General features: G+C 39.9%; 1 protein-coding gene across 1 annotated transcript in view; it reads right to left on the bottom strand.

Annotated features, from left to right (window-relative positions):
• scn8ab (sodium channel, voltage gated, type VIII, alpha subunit b) overlaps positions 1 to 12,626 on the bottom strand; it is a 49,909-nt gene that overhangs the window by 25,154 nt on the left and 12,129 nt on the right. Inside the window, exons 3-11 of the mRNA XM_034139074.1 lie at positions 8,961 to 9,079; positions 8,614 to 8,703; positions 8,395 to 8,523; positions 6,901 to 6,992; positions 3,723 to 3,944; positions 3,419 to 3,482; positions 2,531 to 2,672; positions 1,501 to 1,707; positions 1,129 to 1,410 (exon numbers count right to left, since the gene is read on the bottom strand). Coding sequence (XP_033994965.1) covers positions 1,129 to 1,410; positions 1,501 to 1,707; positions 2,531 to 2,672; positions 3,419 to 3,482; positions 3,723 to 3,944; positions 6,901 to 6,992; positions 8,395 to 8,523; positions 8,614 to 8,703; positions 8,961 to 9,079 — 1,347 coding nt within the window. The remainder of the gene's footprint in view (positions 1 to 1,128; positions 1,411 to 1,500; positions 1,708 to 2,530; positions 2,673 to 3,418; positions 3,483 to 3,722; positions 3,945 to 6,900; positions 6,993 to 8,394; positions 8,524 to 8,613; positions 8,704 to 8,960; positions 9,080 to 12,626) is intronic.

Below are 12,626 nucleotides of genomic sequence, written 5' to 3'. Positions count from 1 at the left end.
CACGGTCAGAGTATCCAAACAAACTACTGAAGTTACCACTCAAATATCTCAAGGACCACAGGAGTAGAGCGAGTCCAAAGACCAAAGGGTGGCCAAAAACGTACATTGACTGGCAGACGGTGGCTAGGGGAGAAGGTGGTCCAACAAGCAGAGTAAAGGCTGGTAAAAGTGGCTACCCAAAGTAGAGCCTGACCTCCAGCGTCAACAACAGGGAAGCTTCTCCAAGTCCAGTTTGAATGAAACATCATGTGGTGTTGTCAAGATGGAAAAATGCTGGATAGAAAGCTGACCCGGTCTGAGCTATGAAAGGTTGACCTCCAACGGATCAATTGTCCAGGAAATGTATAATCAATGAAACATCCACACATGGAGCAAAGCAGAGTCACCAGTATGTCCACTGTGAATAGAAAGGTGAAGCCGGGAACACATCTAAAGCTGCTGCTCCCTGGCAGAAGGATGACACCACTGGCATCATGACCACCATGGGTTCTAAGGTTATTGCCAAAGCCATCATCAAAGCTGAGAAACAGCAACATCTGCCAAGAAGGATTCCTCAACTGGAAGCTGTTTATAGACCTCGATTTGGAGTTGGGTATTGAACTTAAGGATACCTAACCCTCCTGGAGAGACCGCTGATGTTCCTGCACATTGTGATCACTATGACACCATATTTTTTCTCTGGTCTAATTGATCAAAAAAAATCATCTTGCTTGAGCAGGTGATCCCTTGGGCAAAGTGATTCCATGAGGCCTTTGAGAGGACCTCTCAGAGAACTCGTAAAGTATGAGTAAATGGTCAGCAACTGCATGTAAAGTGGCCAGAGAGCAAGGTCTTCCTTTTGAAGATGGATTACGACACACTTATCATCAATAGAGGGAGGCAATGAATAGCGATCAGCTTCAACCCTGGAGCAGCAGAAAGAGCCTCAAGATGTCTTGGGTCAATACAGGAGATCTGTGGGGAGGATGTTGCTGACTTGCCTTCTGGGCCTAAATTGAGGATGATCTACCTCAAATGTGTCACATGGGGAAGGTATGGTTGAAAGACTAGAAAGACCAATGAATTCCTGTAACAGCTACGTTAAAAAGCACCCTGTATTTACTATACAGTTCTTCTCACTAACTTTACCTGGTTCATAATGGATGTCTTCCTCCCGAGCCGGCTTCCAGGGAAACGAATGGTGCTTTTCTTGCTTCCATCGTCTGACTCAGACTTAACAACCTTCTCGCTGTCTCCTTTCTCTTTATCCTGCTCTTTCTGACGCCATTTCTTCTTGCGATTGCGACGTTCTTTTGCACTCTTGGAGCTGAGCTTGGAAACCTCAGAGGAGCTGCGGGACAAGTGCCCTCCTCCTTCATCCTCTAACGCAGCTTCTGAAACTGTTCCTGCAGATGTCGCCATGGCAGCGGCCTGAGAAAAAGAAAAGACATGTGATAACCATGAACAAATAAAAACCAGAAAGAAATTGTATGTGTGAGTGTGAGAGAGAAGCAGACCAACCTGTGTTTCCTCTTGCTGCCTCTTGAGCTGTTCCAGCATGGCCTTGAATTCAGCCTCTTTCTGCTCCGCCTCCTCCATAGTAGCTTGGTTCTGCTCCTCATAAGCCATGGCCACCACAGCCAAGATGAGATTCACCAGATAGAAGGAACCCACAAAGATGACCAGCACGAAGAAGATCATGTAGGTCTTTCCTGCAGCTCGCAGAGTCTGACAGAAACACAGATACCAAGCAATAAGAACAAATCTGAGATTTAGAGTGATTATAGAGGAAACTTTACAAATTGTCCTAAATGTTGTGTCAGCATTGCTGGTGCTTCTATATCCGGTTCGTGACTTTTTCCAGGAAAATCTCCAGACAGAAAGAAGCCTTAGAGTGCAGGAGTTCCCAGTTTTAAATACACACACACACACACACATCGACTGGCCTATTTGCCAAATGAAGCAAATCTGTTACGGCTGTGCTGGTGCAGATCTGGAGAAGGAGGAAAGAAATGCTAGTGCATTGTCATGGTAGTGCAGTTTAACATCAAAGAAAGATCTATTGTATATTTTGTACATACATACAAACAGAAGAGAGAAGATTAACAAAAGGCAGAGATGATCGTGTTGTAATACTGGTTCAGTGGACTCAAGGTGGCAGAGAGCATGACTCTCCTAAAGATCATTTCAACAAACAATGAGTTCACTTTAGTTCATTGCTTCTTAAAAAATGCAAATAACAGTTTTTGTTGTAAATGAATTGATGGAGGAGAACTGCTGCACCGGTGGCTGATTATTTCAGTGGTTAGAACAATGATTTTTATAAATGTATTTTTATGATAAAATGAGGACACAATCATTAGTACTACTAAGGGGTTGTTTAACATCTCTGGCTATGAGTAGGCTTATATATAGAGATCTTTAAAACAGGTGCAGGAACGGTCAGAGACTTCATCCATGGGCCACTGTGACAAAATCCGAAGTCCTGCTTTTTGCAGAGTCTAGACAAATATGTGTCAATTTGAAGCCAAGAAGAAGAGAGTTGCTTTACCAGCATGTAGAGATTTTCCCAGAAGTCTTGGGTCATGAGGCGAAAGAGGGTGAGGAAAGCCCATCCAAAGCTGTCAAAGCTGGTGTAACCATAGTTGGGGTTCCTTCCAGCTTTCATACAGACAAAGCCTTCTGGACATCGTCTGAAAGGAAAAAGAACGACAAAAACAAACGTATCTAAATGCTGGGGTGCAATCTGAGCATTTCCTGACTCTCTGAGGTGTTTGTACCCTTTGTTGATTGCTTTTCTTACTTGTATTGCTTTAGGCTTAATGAGCATTAGGTGAACTTGTTTGGCAAGGGCTTGAATGTAAAAGAGGTTCATTTATATGTAAAAGTTCCACACTTTAACAAAGGCCACTTCAGTATCAACACAGTTGGCATTACCGATACAGGCACCACTGGCAGTCTGAGATACAACAGAACAGGACAATTAAAATGGGCCTAAAAAATACTACGGATAAGATTGTTTTGTTGTTGTTTGATTGTGTATGCATGTTTACATGTACACTGTTAGGAGTATGATAGTGATATGATTTACCTTCATATTTCACGATCCAAGCAAGTCTTTGTCATGAATCATAGATAAATGTCAGCTTAGACTAAATAGTATGTGTATGAGTGTGCTTGTACTCATATTCTTTTTTGCGAACTGTGAAAGTATTTTGTTTCTAGCTTTTTTTGCATCAGTATCAACAAAATGCTATTCTTTCTTATGTACTAAGTTTGCAAAGACCAATGCGGCCTACGGATCCATCAGGCCGCATTGAGAGGTTGCCGTGGGTTACATCATTGATGATTTGTCCAACAACAGAACGATTGGACACACCTGCTGAAAACATTAAATAAAAGTTAAAGTATGATGTAAGTGAGTGAAGCACTGACTTACCCTGAGTCAGAACTATTTCCACATAATAGAGCATCAAGCTGATTAGGAAGGAAGTAGAAATTTCCTGTAAGAAAACAAAAAGAAGACAGTCATTTGTATTAGCCGATAAAGCCGATAAAGTGTCACCATCTGTTGTTTTTTGTATCACCAAGTTGTAACTTGGTGATACAAAAAAAACATCTGTCAATTAAATTTAAAAGGGTTTAATGAGAAAATAATCACCAGGACGCACACACCCTCTGTTTCGTCCGATATATGTTATCATGTGCAACTAGTCCAATTAAGCATCATGATAATCACTCACTGTCATTCATGATGTACTCGTCCCAGTCAAAGCCCCTGCTCCCATTTGCCAGGTAGCGCTCAGTCATGTTGATTGGCCAGATCACACACTTCTGCCGCAGGTTCCCCATAAAGAGCTGCAGTCCAATCAGAGCAAAGACGCTGAGACAGAAGACGGTCAGGATCATCACATCCGACAGCTTCTTCACAGACTGGATCAGAGCACCCACAATGGTCTTCAGGCCTGTCAATTAATATACAGTAAACACACAAACGCACACACACACACACACACACAAAGTGCACAAACAGGAGAACAGACAAACTCTCACACACACACACACACACACACACACACACACGCACACACACACACACACGCGCACACACACACACACACACACGCACGCACACACACACACACACATTCATAAGCAAACACACGCACATACACACAAATAGACACATATAAAAAGAATTGCAATATTTGGCTCTGCACAAGTGCACAAGCTGAGCATGTTTTTATAGCTGCAATTCAGAGCTGACTCGAGTCAAACACGGAAAAAAGTTAAGTTAGGTAAAGTATATATTTAATCCTGTATTTAACCCTGTGCTGGGCAGCCTCTTACATAAATCTAAACTTGGCAGGCATTGGAATTATTTTGAAAGCACCTACACCCACACTGTAAAGCCTCAACACAGAGATGGACTCAGTGTGTCATGTGCATTTCTTTATATTGGAGTATAAAACAAGTGTTTTTAACAACAATGCTTGTTCAGTTTATATGATAATCTGAAGTTCAGGCTGCTCTTTCTTATTAATTAATTAGCCATTGTGTGGTGTGTGGTTATTTACTTGACATTTGTTTTAAGCATACAGAGACTGCACATGAACAGTAGGTCAAAGTCATCAGAATTGGCAAAAATGCGCTCTTTTTGACTTTAACTACATGAAACAGATCTGGTTGAATTTGCTGCTATGCAAAATAGAAAATATATATCTTTATAACATTTTTAATGTTGAAGTAACCACAATTTGTGCGTTTGAATGCAGTATGTTGAGCCTATAGGTTTATTTTTATTTTGTATCTGTTGACAGTGGTTTTGTTTGCTATTGTTGGCAGGCCACTGTCAATCTATTGACGTTCTATGATTATCATCTAATATAGAATTAGGACCTAATAGATTTGGACGATAAAGAAGCTCGCACCATAACTGAAGTGTAACATAAATAAGTAGCATGAGGGAAAAATACTGTGCATATATTCTGTGTTAGAAAAATGCTACAAAAGGTTATCCAAATCTAACTGGTATCCTCTTATCACTGAGAAGTAGTGCATATTACTGTATATTAGTTCTGCTGCTGTCTCTTTCAAATGTAAACTTTGGATTGTGAGATTTTATGGCTATCAAAACTAGATACTTCTAGAAACATTCAATAAAATCAAAGACATGACTATTTAGTATATAATAACAGCACAGTGATTTGAGTAGGATAGAGCATCCAAGTTGAACCACAGATATAAAGATCACATTCAGTTGTTTTCATTAAACACATAACATCACAACAAATACTGCAGCTGTCCGGGGTGTTTCCATCAGAGAGACACCATGTTTTTTCCCACTTTTACAGTAAACAGCCCATGTAAGAAAATAAATTATTATTTAGAAAAGCTGTCTGAAGGATTTCCCACTGAGGAAGAACAGGCAGCACCAGAACTTGATTTAGGATCCATCTGGAGAAGAGAAATTGTTTCAATGGATGACTATCTCCCTTCACTCTTTGTGTCAATGGAAACATTCCTGACAAGCTGCAGTTTTGTATAATACTGCATTCAACAAATCAACTGAACGCAGCAGGACGACAAACTGCAAACAGCCCACAGAACCAGGCTAAGTCAAGGAAGCAGGAAGTGAAGAGGAGAAAGAAAGGACAGGCGAGGAAGAGTTGGGTGTTCAGGGGGGTGGGGGCAATGAGAGGTGGCATGCAGGTCATTTAAACGCCAAGGCTGAAGGAATTGGTGTCAGCATCACCTGTCTGTATACCGTGATGGTGACCTTGCCTTAACTGAAGAACCGTTCCCATCCCAAGAACCTCTTTCTCCCACTCCTGCAGCGCGGGCGAGCCCCCAGGCTGCTTTAGCCCAGAGCCAGCTGAGCGCTATATGCTGGAGGCTGAGCTTATTGTACAGTACTCTGTGTGTGTGTGTGTGTGTGTGTGTGTGTGTGTGTGTGTGTGTGTGTGTGTGTGTGTGTGTGTGTGTGTGTGTGTGTGTGTGTGTGTGTGTGTGTGTGTGTGTGTGTGTGTGTGCAGTATATGTGCATATGTGTATATCTGCTAAAGTACAGTAACTCCATAGTGTAATTGATATCATATACAAAACAAATTAATGTGAGGTACTGTGTGTTCCCTAGGGAAGACACTAGTATTGATACCGACTGAATTTTTGCTTATTTGTGATCTTTATTTATTATTTATGTTTCACTCCCAGGATGGACAAAGATCTTCAAAAATAATCTAAAACCTGAATTAAATAACTCGTACAACTAAAAGATAACAAAATCCAAAAGAAAAGCCCCTTAAAGCCAAACTTGTAAAAGCATGTGTCTCAAAGCTTCATGCAGCGTTGATGTGTTATCAAATTAGGCTTGGCAGTCTTAGGGAATCAAATAGTCTTTAGGAACAAAAAGGCACTGTCATAGATTATAGGAATTTGGATCGATGTATGAAATAAAACTGAACACAAACCAGATGTGCAAAGAGGTAACAGATTTAAATAAACATTTATTTGTATTATATTGTTTATATAAGGCCTCATTATAACATCTTGAAAGTCAACTGCTTATAAACAATATTTGTTTACCTCTTACTCTATACTATCACATGGTTTTGGACAATGTTTTCTATTTCCCTTGGGGTATAATTGCCCATATATAACTGTTGCTAGCATGATGTGCTGCACATTAGCTCAGCTGTCCATATGGGACATGCGAGCCCAGAAGACTGCCAGTAGACTGCTAAGCCTATCAAAAATGTATTGCTACCATTTTTGATTTTCATAAAAAAAAGTAAAACAAAAGAAATGAAGAAATTCTAAAACATCCTTCTTCTTTTTTTAAAGAAAAAAATCAAAATAAAATAAATAAAGACGGGTAAGAGATATGTAAGCTCAGCCTTAGTGTTTAAATGGGAGTCTCACCTGGAATGACAGAAATTGTTTTCAATGCTCGGAGAACCCTGAACGTTCTCAGCGCCGAGACATTCCCAAGGTCCACAAACTCTGTTATATATCTGTAACAAGGTAGGATGACACACAGAACAGAACCCCATGACACACAACACACACGATAACAACACACACACACACACGCGCATGTACGCGCAAGAGCACGACACCAGCACCACCATCGAGGACCAGGAGGGGACACCACGGTGAGAGAGAGAACGCCTGTCCGACCAGAGGGAAGAGAACGAAGGAGGAAGAGGAGAGGGACTGGAACAAAACCACACCTAACATCAACCCCGTGACTCGCCCCCCCCGCAAACACAAACACCTGGACTGTCTTACCTGGGATAACTGAAATTGTTTTCAAAGCCCTCAGAACCCTGAACGTACGCAGAGCTGACACATTGCCTAGGTTTACAAACTCTGTTATATACCTGCAAGGTGGATCAGATACAATTATTCAGCAGCTATCCCAAACTGAGGAAAGAAATGATATATGGTTACATAATATTGTTATATAGCAATGTGGTGTGACGGACTGATGTGGACTGGAGGTGCTGTGGGCGACTGTCTTTAGAATTGGTTTTGAATTATTTAGCAGATGTCGACTTATATACCAGCAGAAATCATGAAGAAAAAAAAGATGTAACACTCAATGTCCAGTGAACCTAACATCACTTTAAATAATGAATATGATACGTTTTGTAAGACCCAAAGACTCATTTAGAGTACAATTTGGGTCACTATAGCTTTGCAACTCGTGGCTAATCTATATCTTTACAATATTTGGAGCTGATGATTTTATTAATAACAATATTGAGCAATTGAGTTGTGCGAACTGTAACACATATAACATTTATAAAGGTTTCCTAAAGCTGACAAAATGGTGCTCGCCCTGTGCTGTTGAGTTAAAAGCTTAGACACATCACATTGTGGACTTCTTGCAGTAATGGCTAAATGTGTTGAATAAAATGTGTTCACACCAATTCTTTCTTGTTCCTCCACAGTTGCCCACAGCAGCTTTTTGATTTGGAATACGGTCTTTGTCCATGTTTAATTATAAAACAACAACTACCAATTTCATTATTTTGAAAACCACTCCAACAGACTGCCATACCTGCAGTTTGTTGTTAAAAGATGAAATGTTTGATAGACATACATAATGAAACCCACAAACTGATGGAGACATTTGACTTGTTTCAATGTCTTATACGACACAACAGGGAGTCAGCAAAAACAATGTTACATAGTTAAACTGGTGATTGATTAGCTAGATAGAAAGTTCTATTGCTTTTGATATTTAGCTGCTGTTATCTTGTAACTAAAACTTCTAAATAAATCTGTCTCACGATTTTCTTCTATCTGTAAAATGCAAAAATGTTATTATTTCATCAGTCATGTTGAAAATCCAAATGTATTTAATAATTGAACGCGTTATTGTTAATATTTACGAGGAAAAATACTTACGCCATTGAGATGACCATGAAATCCAGCCAGTTCCATGGGTCTCGGAGAAAGGTGAACCCATCTATAGCGAATCCTCGGGCGACCATTTTTGTGAGTGACTCAAACGTATAAATACCTGTGAAGGTATACCTTGAGAACAAAGAGAGAAGAGAGTAAAATGGCGACAGACACATTAAATGAGGATATGATTGCTGAGGAAAAGTATGGAGGTGTACTCACTCTACTTGTTTGGACCACTCCGGTGGGTCACTAAATGTCATGAATATACAGTTGGTCAAAATCGTACACATGATGATCATGCTGAATAACGTGAGAGGACAGAAGTTAAGGAAACATTGAACAATGCTACCCATTACACCCCATACATGTTAATACACCACCTACTACAATCTTAAGAAAGAGGGAGGAGCAGGGGGAAGAGAGATTTAGATCTTACGATGCATTAGGTTTCCTTACTCTTTACCGAAGACTTGTGGCAGAATTATAATCAAGACACATGTTTAAAACACTGAAACATCTATTTTCATTCACAGAAAAACATAGAAATTAATCACTTGAAAGGATATGAGTGTATCAAAATCTTAATAGCTATTCGCCTAAGTAGATTGAAAGGGGTTAGGATGTACATGGAGGACGTGGCACTGAAGCGGAAGAGTGTTTTCCCACTGTTGAAGACTATAAATGTCTGTGGAGAGAGGGAGAAAAAGACAAGGACAAAGAAAGTTAGTACATTTAGGCTATCATTGATTATATGGCTCATACTATTCAGGACACAGGATCCGCTAGTCTTTGCATCTTATTTTAGGAAGAGATGAATGTAGCTTGACTGAGCAGCTGGTGTGAGTCCTGAGCTCACCTCTGAGTCATGGGGCGCTCTAACTGATTCTCACAGTGCAGGTAATACTGTATATCATCAGAACATAGCATTTTGAGGAGAGTGCTCACTGTGTTGTCGCTTAACCCATTTTGGAATCTATACATTGAGAAAACAGTGAGCAGAGTACTTCAGATTGTAACGGCCTTCTATCGTACAAAACACACATCATAATAACAGTTAAAACATATAAAAGGTATAGAAAAGGGCACATAGTCAGTGGGACAAGGACACAGGGCTGTGCTTTACTCTGCTGACACCACTCCTTCTGTGTCCAGTCACCCGAGAGCCAGCAGTATAGCTTTCATAACAGTCCCTCATACTAAGTCAGTTGTAATCGGTAATCCTTGTTGCCTCTTTGGTTCCTGAATATTGACAATTCCTCCCATTTTTCTTCAAACTGTGATTCTTGCAGTCTCAGTCAATGTGTCAGTTTTTTCTTTATATGGATTTCCTCTACGATCTCTTTCCATTTTTCCTAAGTAGTAGGTTCCATCTTACACCATTTTCTATTGATAGCTTTTTCCACAGCTATTAACAATATTTTTTGACATGATATCTATCCCTAATTTTAAAATGTTATTCCATAAAAAAGACCCCTTCAATTCAAAGGCACATCATATCCAAGTCTCTTTTTCAAAACGTTGGGTATGAATTTCCAGCACTTCATAATTTTTGGGAATTTCCAAATGTATATAAGAGAACCTTTGTCCAGGTGGCATCAGTCTCTGTCCTGAATATCTTTCCACCATGACATTAGCTCTGCAAGCAGCAGACAGACGCATGGGAAGTTCTCCCCTCTTTGTGGCCAAATGGCTCTCTTCGCCCCAAGTTTAAAGCTCTTACTGGAAGAGAACCGCAAATGCTGTCATCGATCAGCAGCAGATCTGCTGACTCGAGGCTCTCAGCAACCACTCCCCACCCATAAACAGCACTGGGCCGAGTGGGGCTGTGCTCTTGGGTGAGGCTGCATTGTCTGTTTGTTTGTGCAGATATTTGGACAAAGAAAATGTGGGGTCTGAGGGAGAAGTAAGAGCATTATTTACAAACAAATACAGTACTGGGATGCTTGACAAATGTGTGGTTTGGATAAGTAATAAATGCCTATACTGTCCGAGTTTCTTTTCCTCCTTTACCACATCCCCTCATGTGTATTTATGAAACCACTGACATTATTTACAGGTTACATAAAGACAAGCTTGTCCTGTATGTAACCAGTATTGTAGAACGATGAAGAAATGAAATAAGGTTAGGTTAGTTCAATTTTAACTCCCTCCGTTTCAACATTAAAGCAGCATAATGTAACTGCACATGCTAAATGTTCGACAGTGTTAGCAACACACGCTAGCTTCTGATCATTTTGCAAGTAATGTTATCATAGCAATAGCAGTGTATATGTGACTTGCACTCTAAAACAGTTAGGGGGGCTAAATAAGAAAAACAAAGATTCTTACATCATGTTGCTTTAGGTGATAAACAATCCTTGTTTTAAAATATATATATATATGTAAATGCAGTAAACAGCCTCTGTAAACTGTGTTAACCTATTTTAAAAACTACAATTCAATTTACAGAAAAACAAGTTGCGGACATGTTGTCCATCAGATAACATGCACGCAGCCTCAGCAAATAATAAAGGGCAAACTCTACTGTACTAGCCCTTAACGTTGAGGTATAATAATAACAACTGCATTCACAATGATATGATGATGGTAGTTGGAAGAGAACCCGCTGGCTGGAGAGCATACATACAGCATATGATAAATGGTCTTTAATATGCATATGGCACCAGGAACAAAATACATCAAAATACATCCGCAACAAGTTTATGGTTCACACCACGGGAAACACTTAAGAAATGGGAAGGCGACTGGAAGTGTCCTGAGAGAAGTGGTGTCCTGAAATCTAATTAAATTAAAAATAGCGTCTGCAGTCTGGGGAAAGACAAAATGTATTCTCTGCATCAGAAGACTCCTCTCTCTCTCCCTCCCTTCCCCTCTTCTGTTCTTTTATGCCAATAAGCATCTGCACTACTTCAAATATTCTCTCACTTGTATTCCCGTCACATGGAGACATGAGGTATACTAAACCGACACATTACAAACAGGAACACACACAAGACCTACAGTCATGTTCAGAGGGTACATTTCTCTTTTAGAGGTCAAGTGTTTTGCTGAACAAGCAAATACAGTATGTGGAGGAAAGGGGAGGTTGTAAAATGAGCGGTATCTCATTAGCACTTAACAGATGCCCCCGCATGCATAACTATGTTCAATATGTTAATCAATGTGAAGCCTATGGATTTTTAAAACGTCATTGAAAACTTCAGTTACGAAGGCAAAAACATCTTTTACACATGATGTTTTAGAAAACACATATTTTGTCCTTCGAAAGTCCAAGCTTCAACGTAATTCATCCTCTACACACTATATGGTAAATACAGTTTCATAAAAAATATGGAATTCAACTATAATAAGGCTTTATTTAGCTACTCAATGAAGTGTGTCAATTTGCAGACAGAAAAATCTGCTGTTGACGCAAACTTGGCAACCTGGCACGATTACAACAAGGGATGCAAATGTAAGGCCATTTCCTTAATTGATTGTGCCACATTATTCAAGAACTGATCAATCATTGATGGTTATCAAATACTAAACCTATTATTTTTCTTTACAAAGGCTGCATTGTGATGGGCTATTTTTAAAGCACTATTACAACCATAAACTCAATGAACACATGATAGATATTTTCTTGTTCGTTTATATTCTTAACAGTGATCCGTTGATTAATCAAACACTCAGTTTGTCCTGGATTAACTCTGTAAAGTGGGTAAACAGAGTGTTTTAGTGACACTGAATTCATTGTCACTGGATAGAAGATTTGGACACACATTCAACCATGCAGTGAACTGGTAATATTAAGAAACTGAGGAGGGGTTCTATCTATGCACATGGATAAATAAAGTATGAAAGAGGACAGGCACAATGGATTACACTTTGTAACACAATACTCTCTACAGTCTCACATACACACGCACAGAAACACACATAACTACTTAAGCAAACTGCCTACGTTATGATATACTCATAGAATGTAGAATATAAAATATAAATACACAACTCAGCAGAGCAAGCTTCACTTTATTTGCTGCAAAGCTGGTGAAATGTTGCTAATTCTCCACAGAGCGTTAAAGAAAAAGGCACATGTGCAAGAATCGGGAGGCAGAATGCAGCTGCAAGGACAGTGTGTGTGTGTGTGTGTGTGTGTGTGTGTGTGTGTGTGTGTGTGTGTGTGTGTGTGTGTGTGTGTGTGTGTGTGTGTGTGTGTGTGTGTGTGTGTGTGTGTGTGTGTGTGTGTG

Source organism: Trematomus bernacchii, unplaced genomic scaffold (assembly GCF_902827165.1).
Source record: "Trematomus bernacchii unplaced genomic scaffold, fTreBer1.1, whole genome shotgun sequence".
Taxonomy (NCBI): Eukaryota; Metazoa; Chordata; class Actinopteri; order Perciformes; family Nototheniidae; genus Trematomus; species Trematomus bernacchii.
The sequence above is the reverse complement of the archived record's forward strand: the minus strand, read 5'-3'. Positions and strand labels throughout refer to the sequence as shown.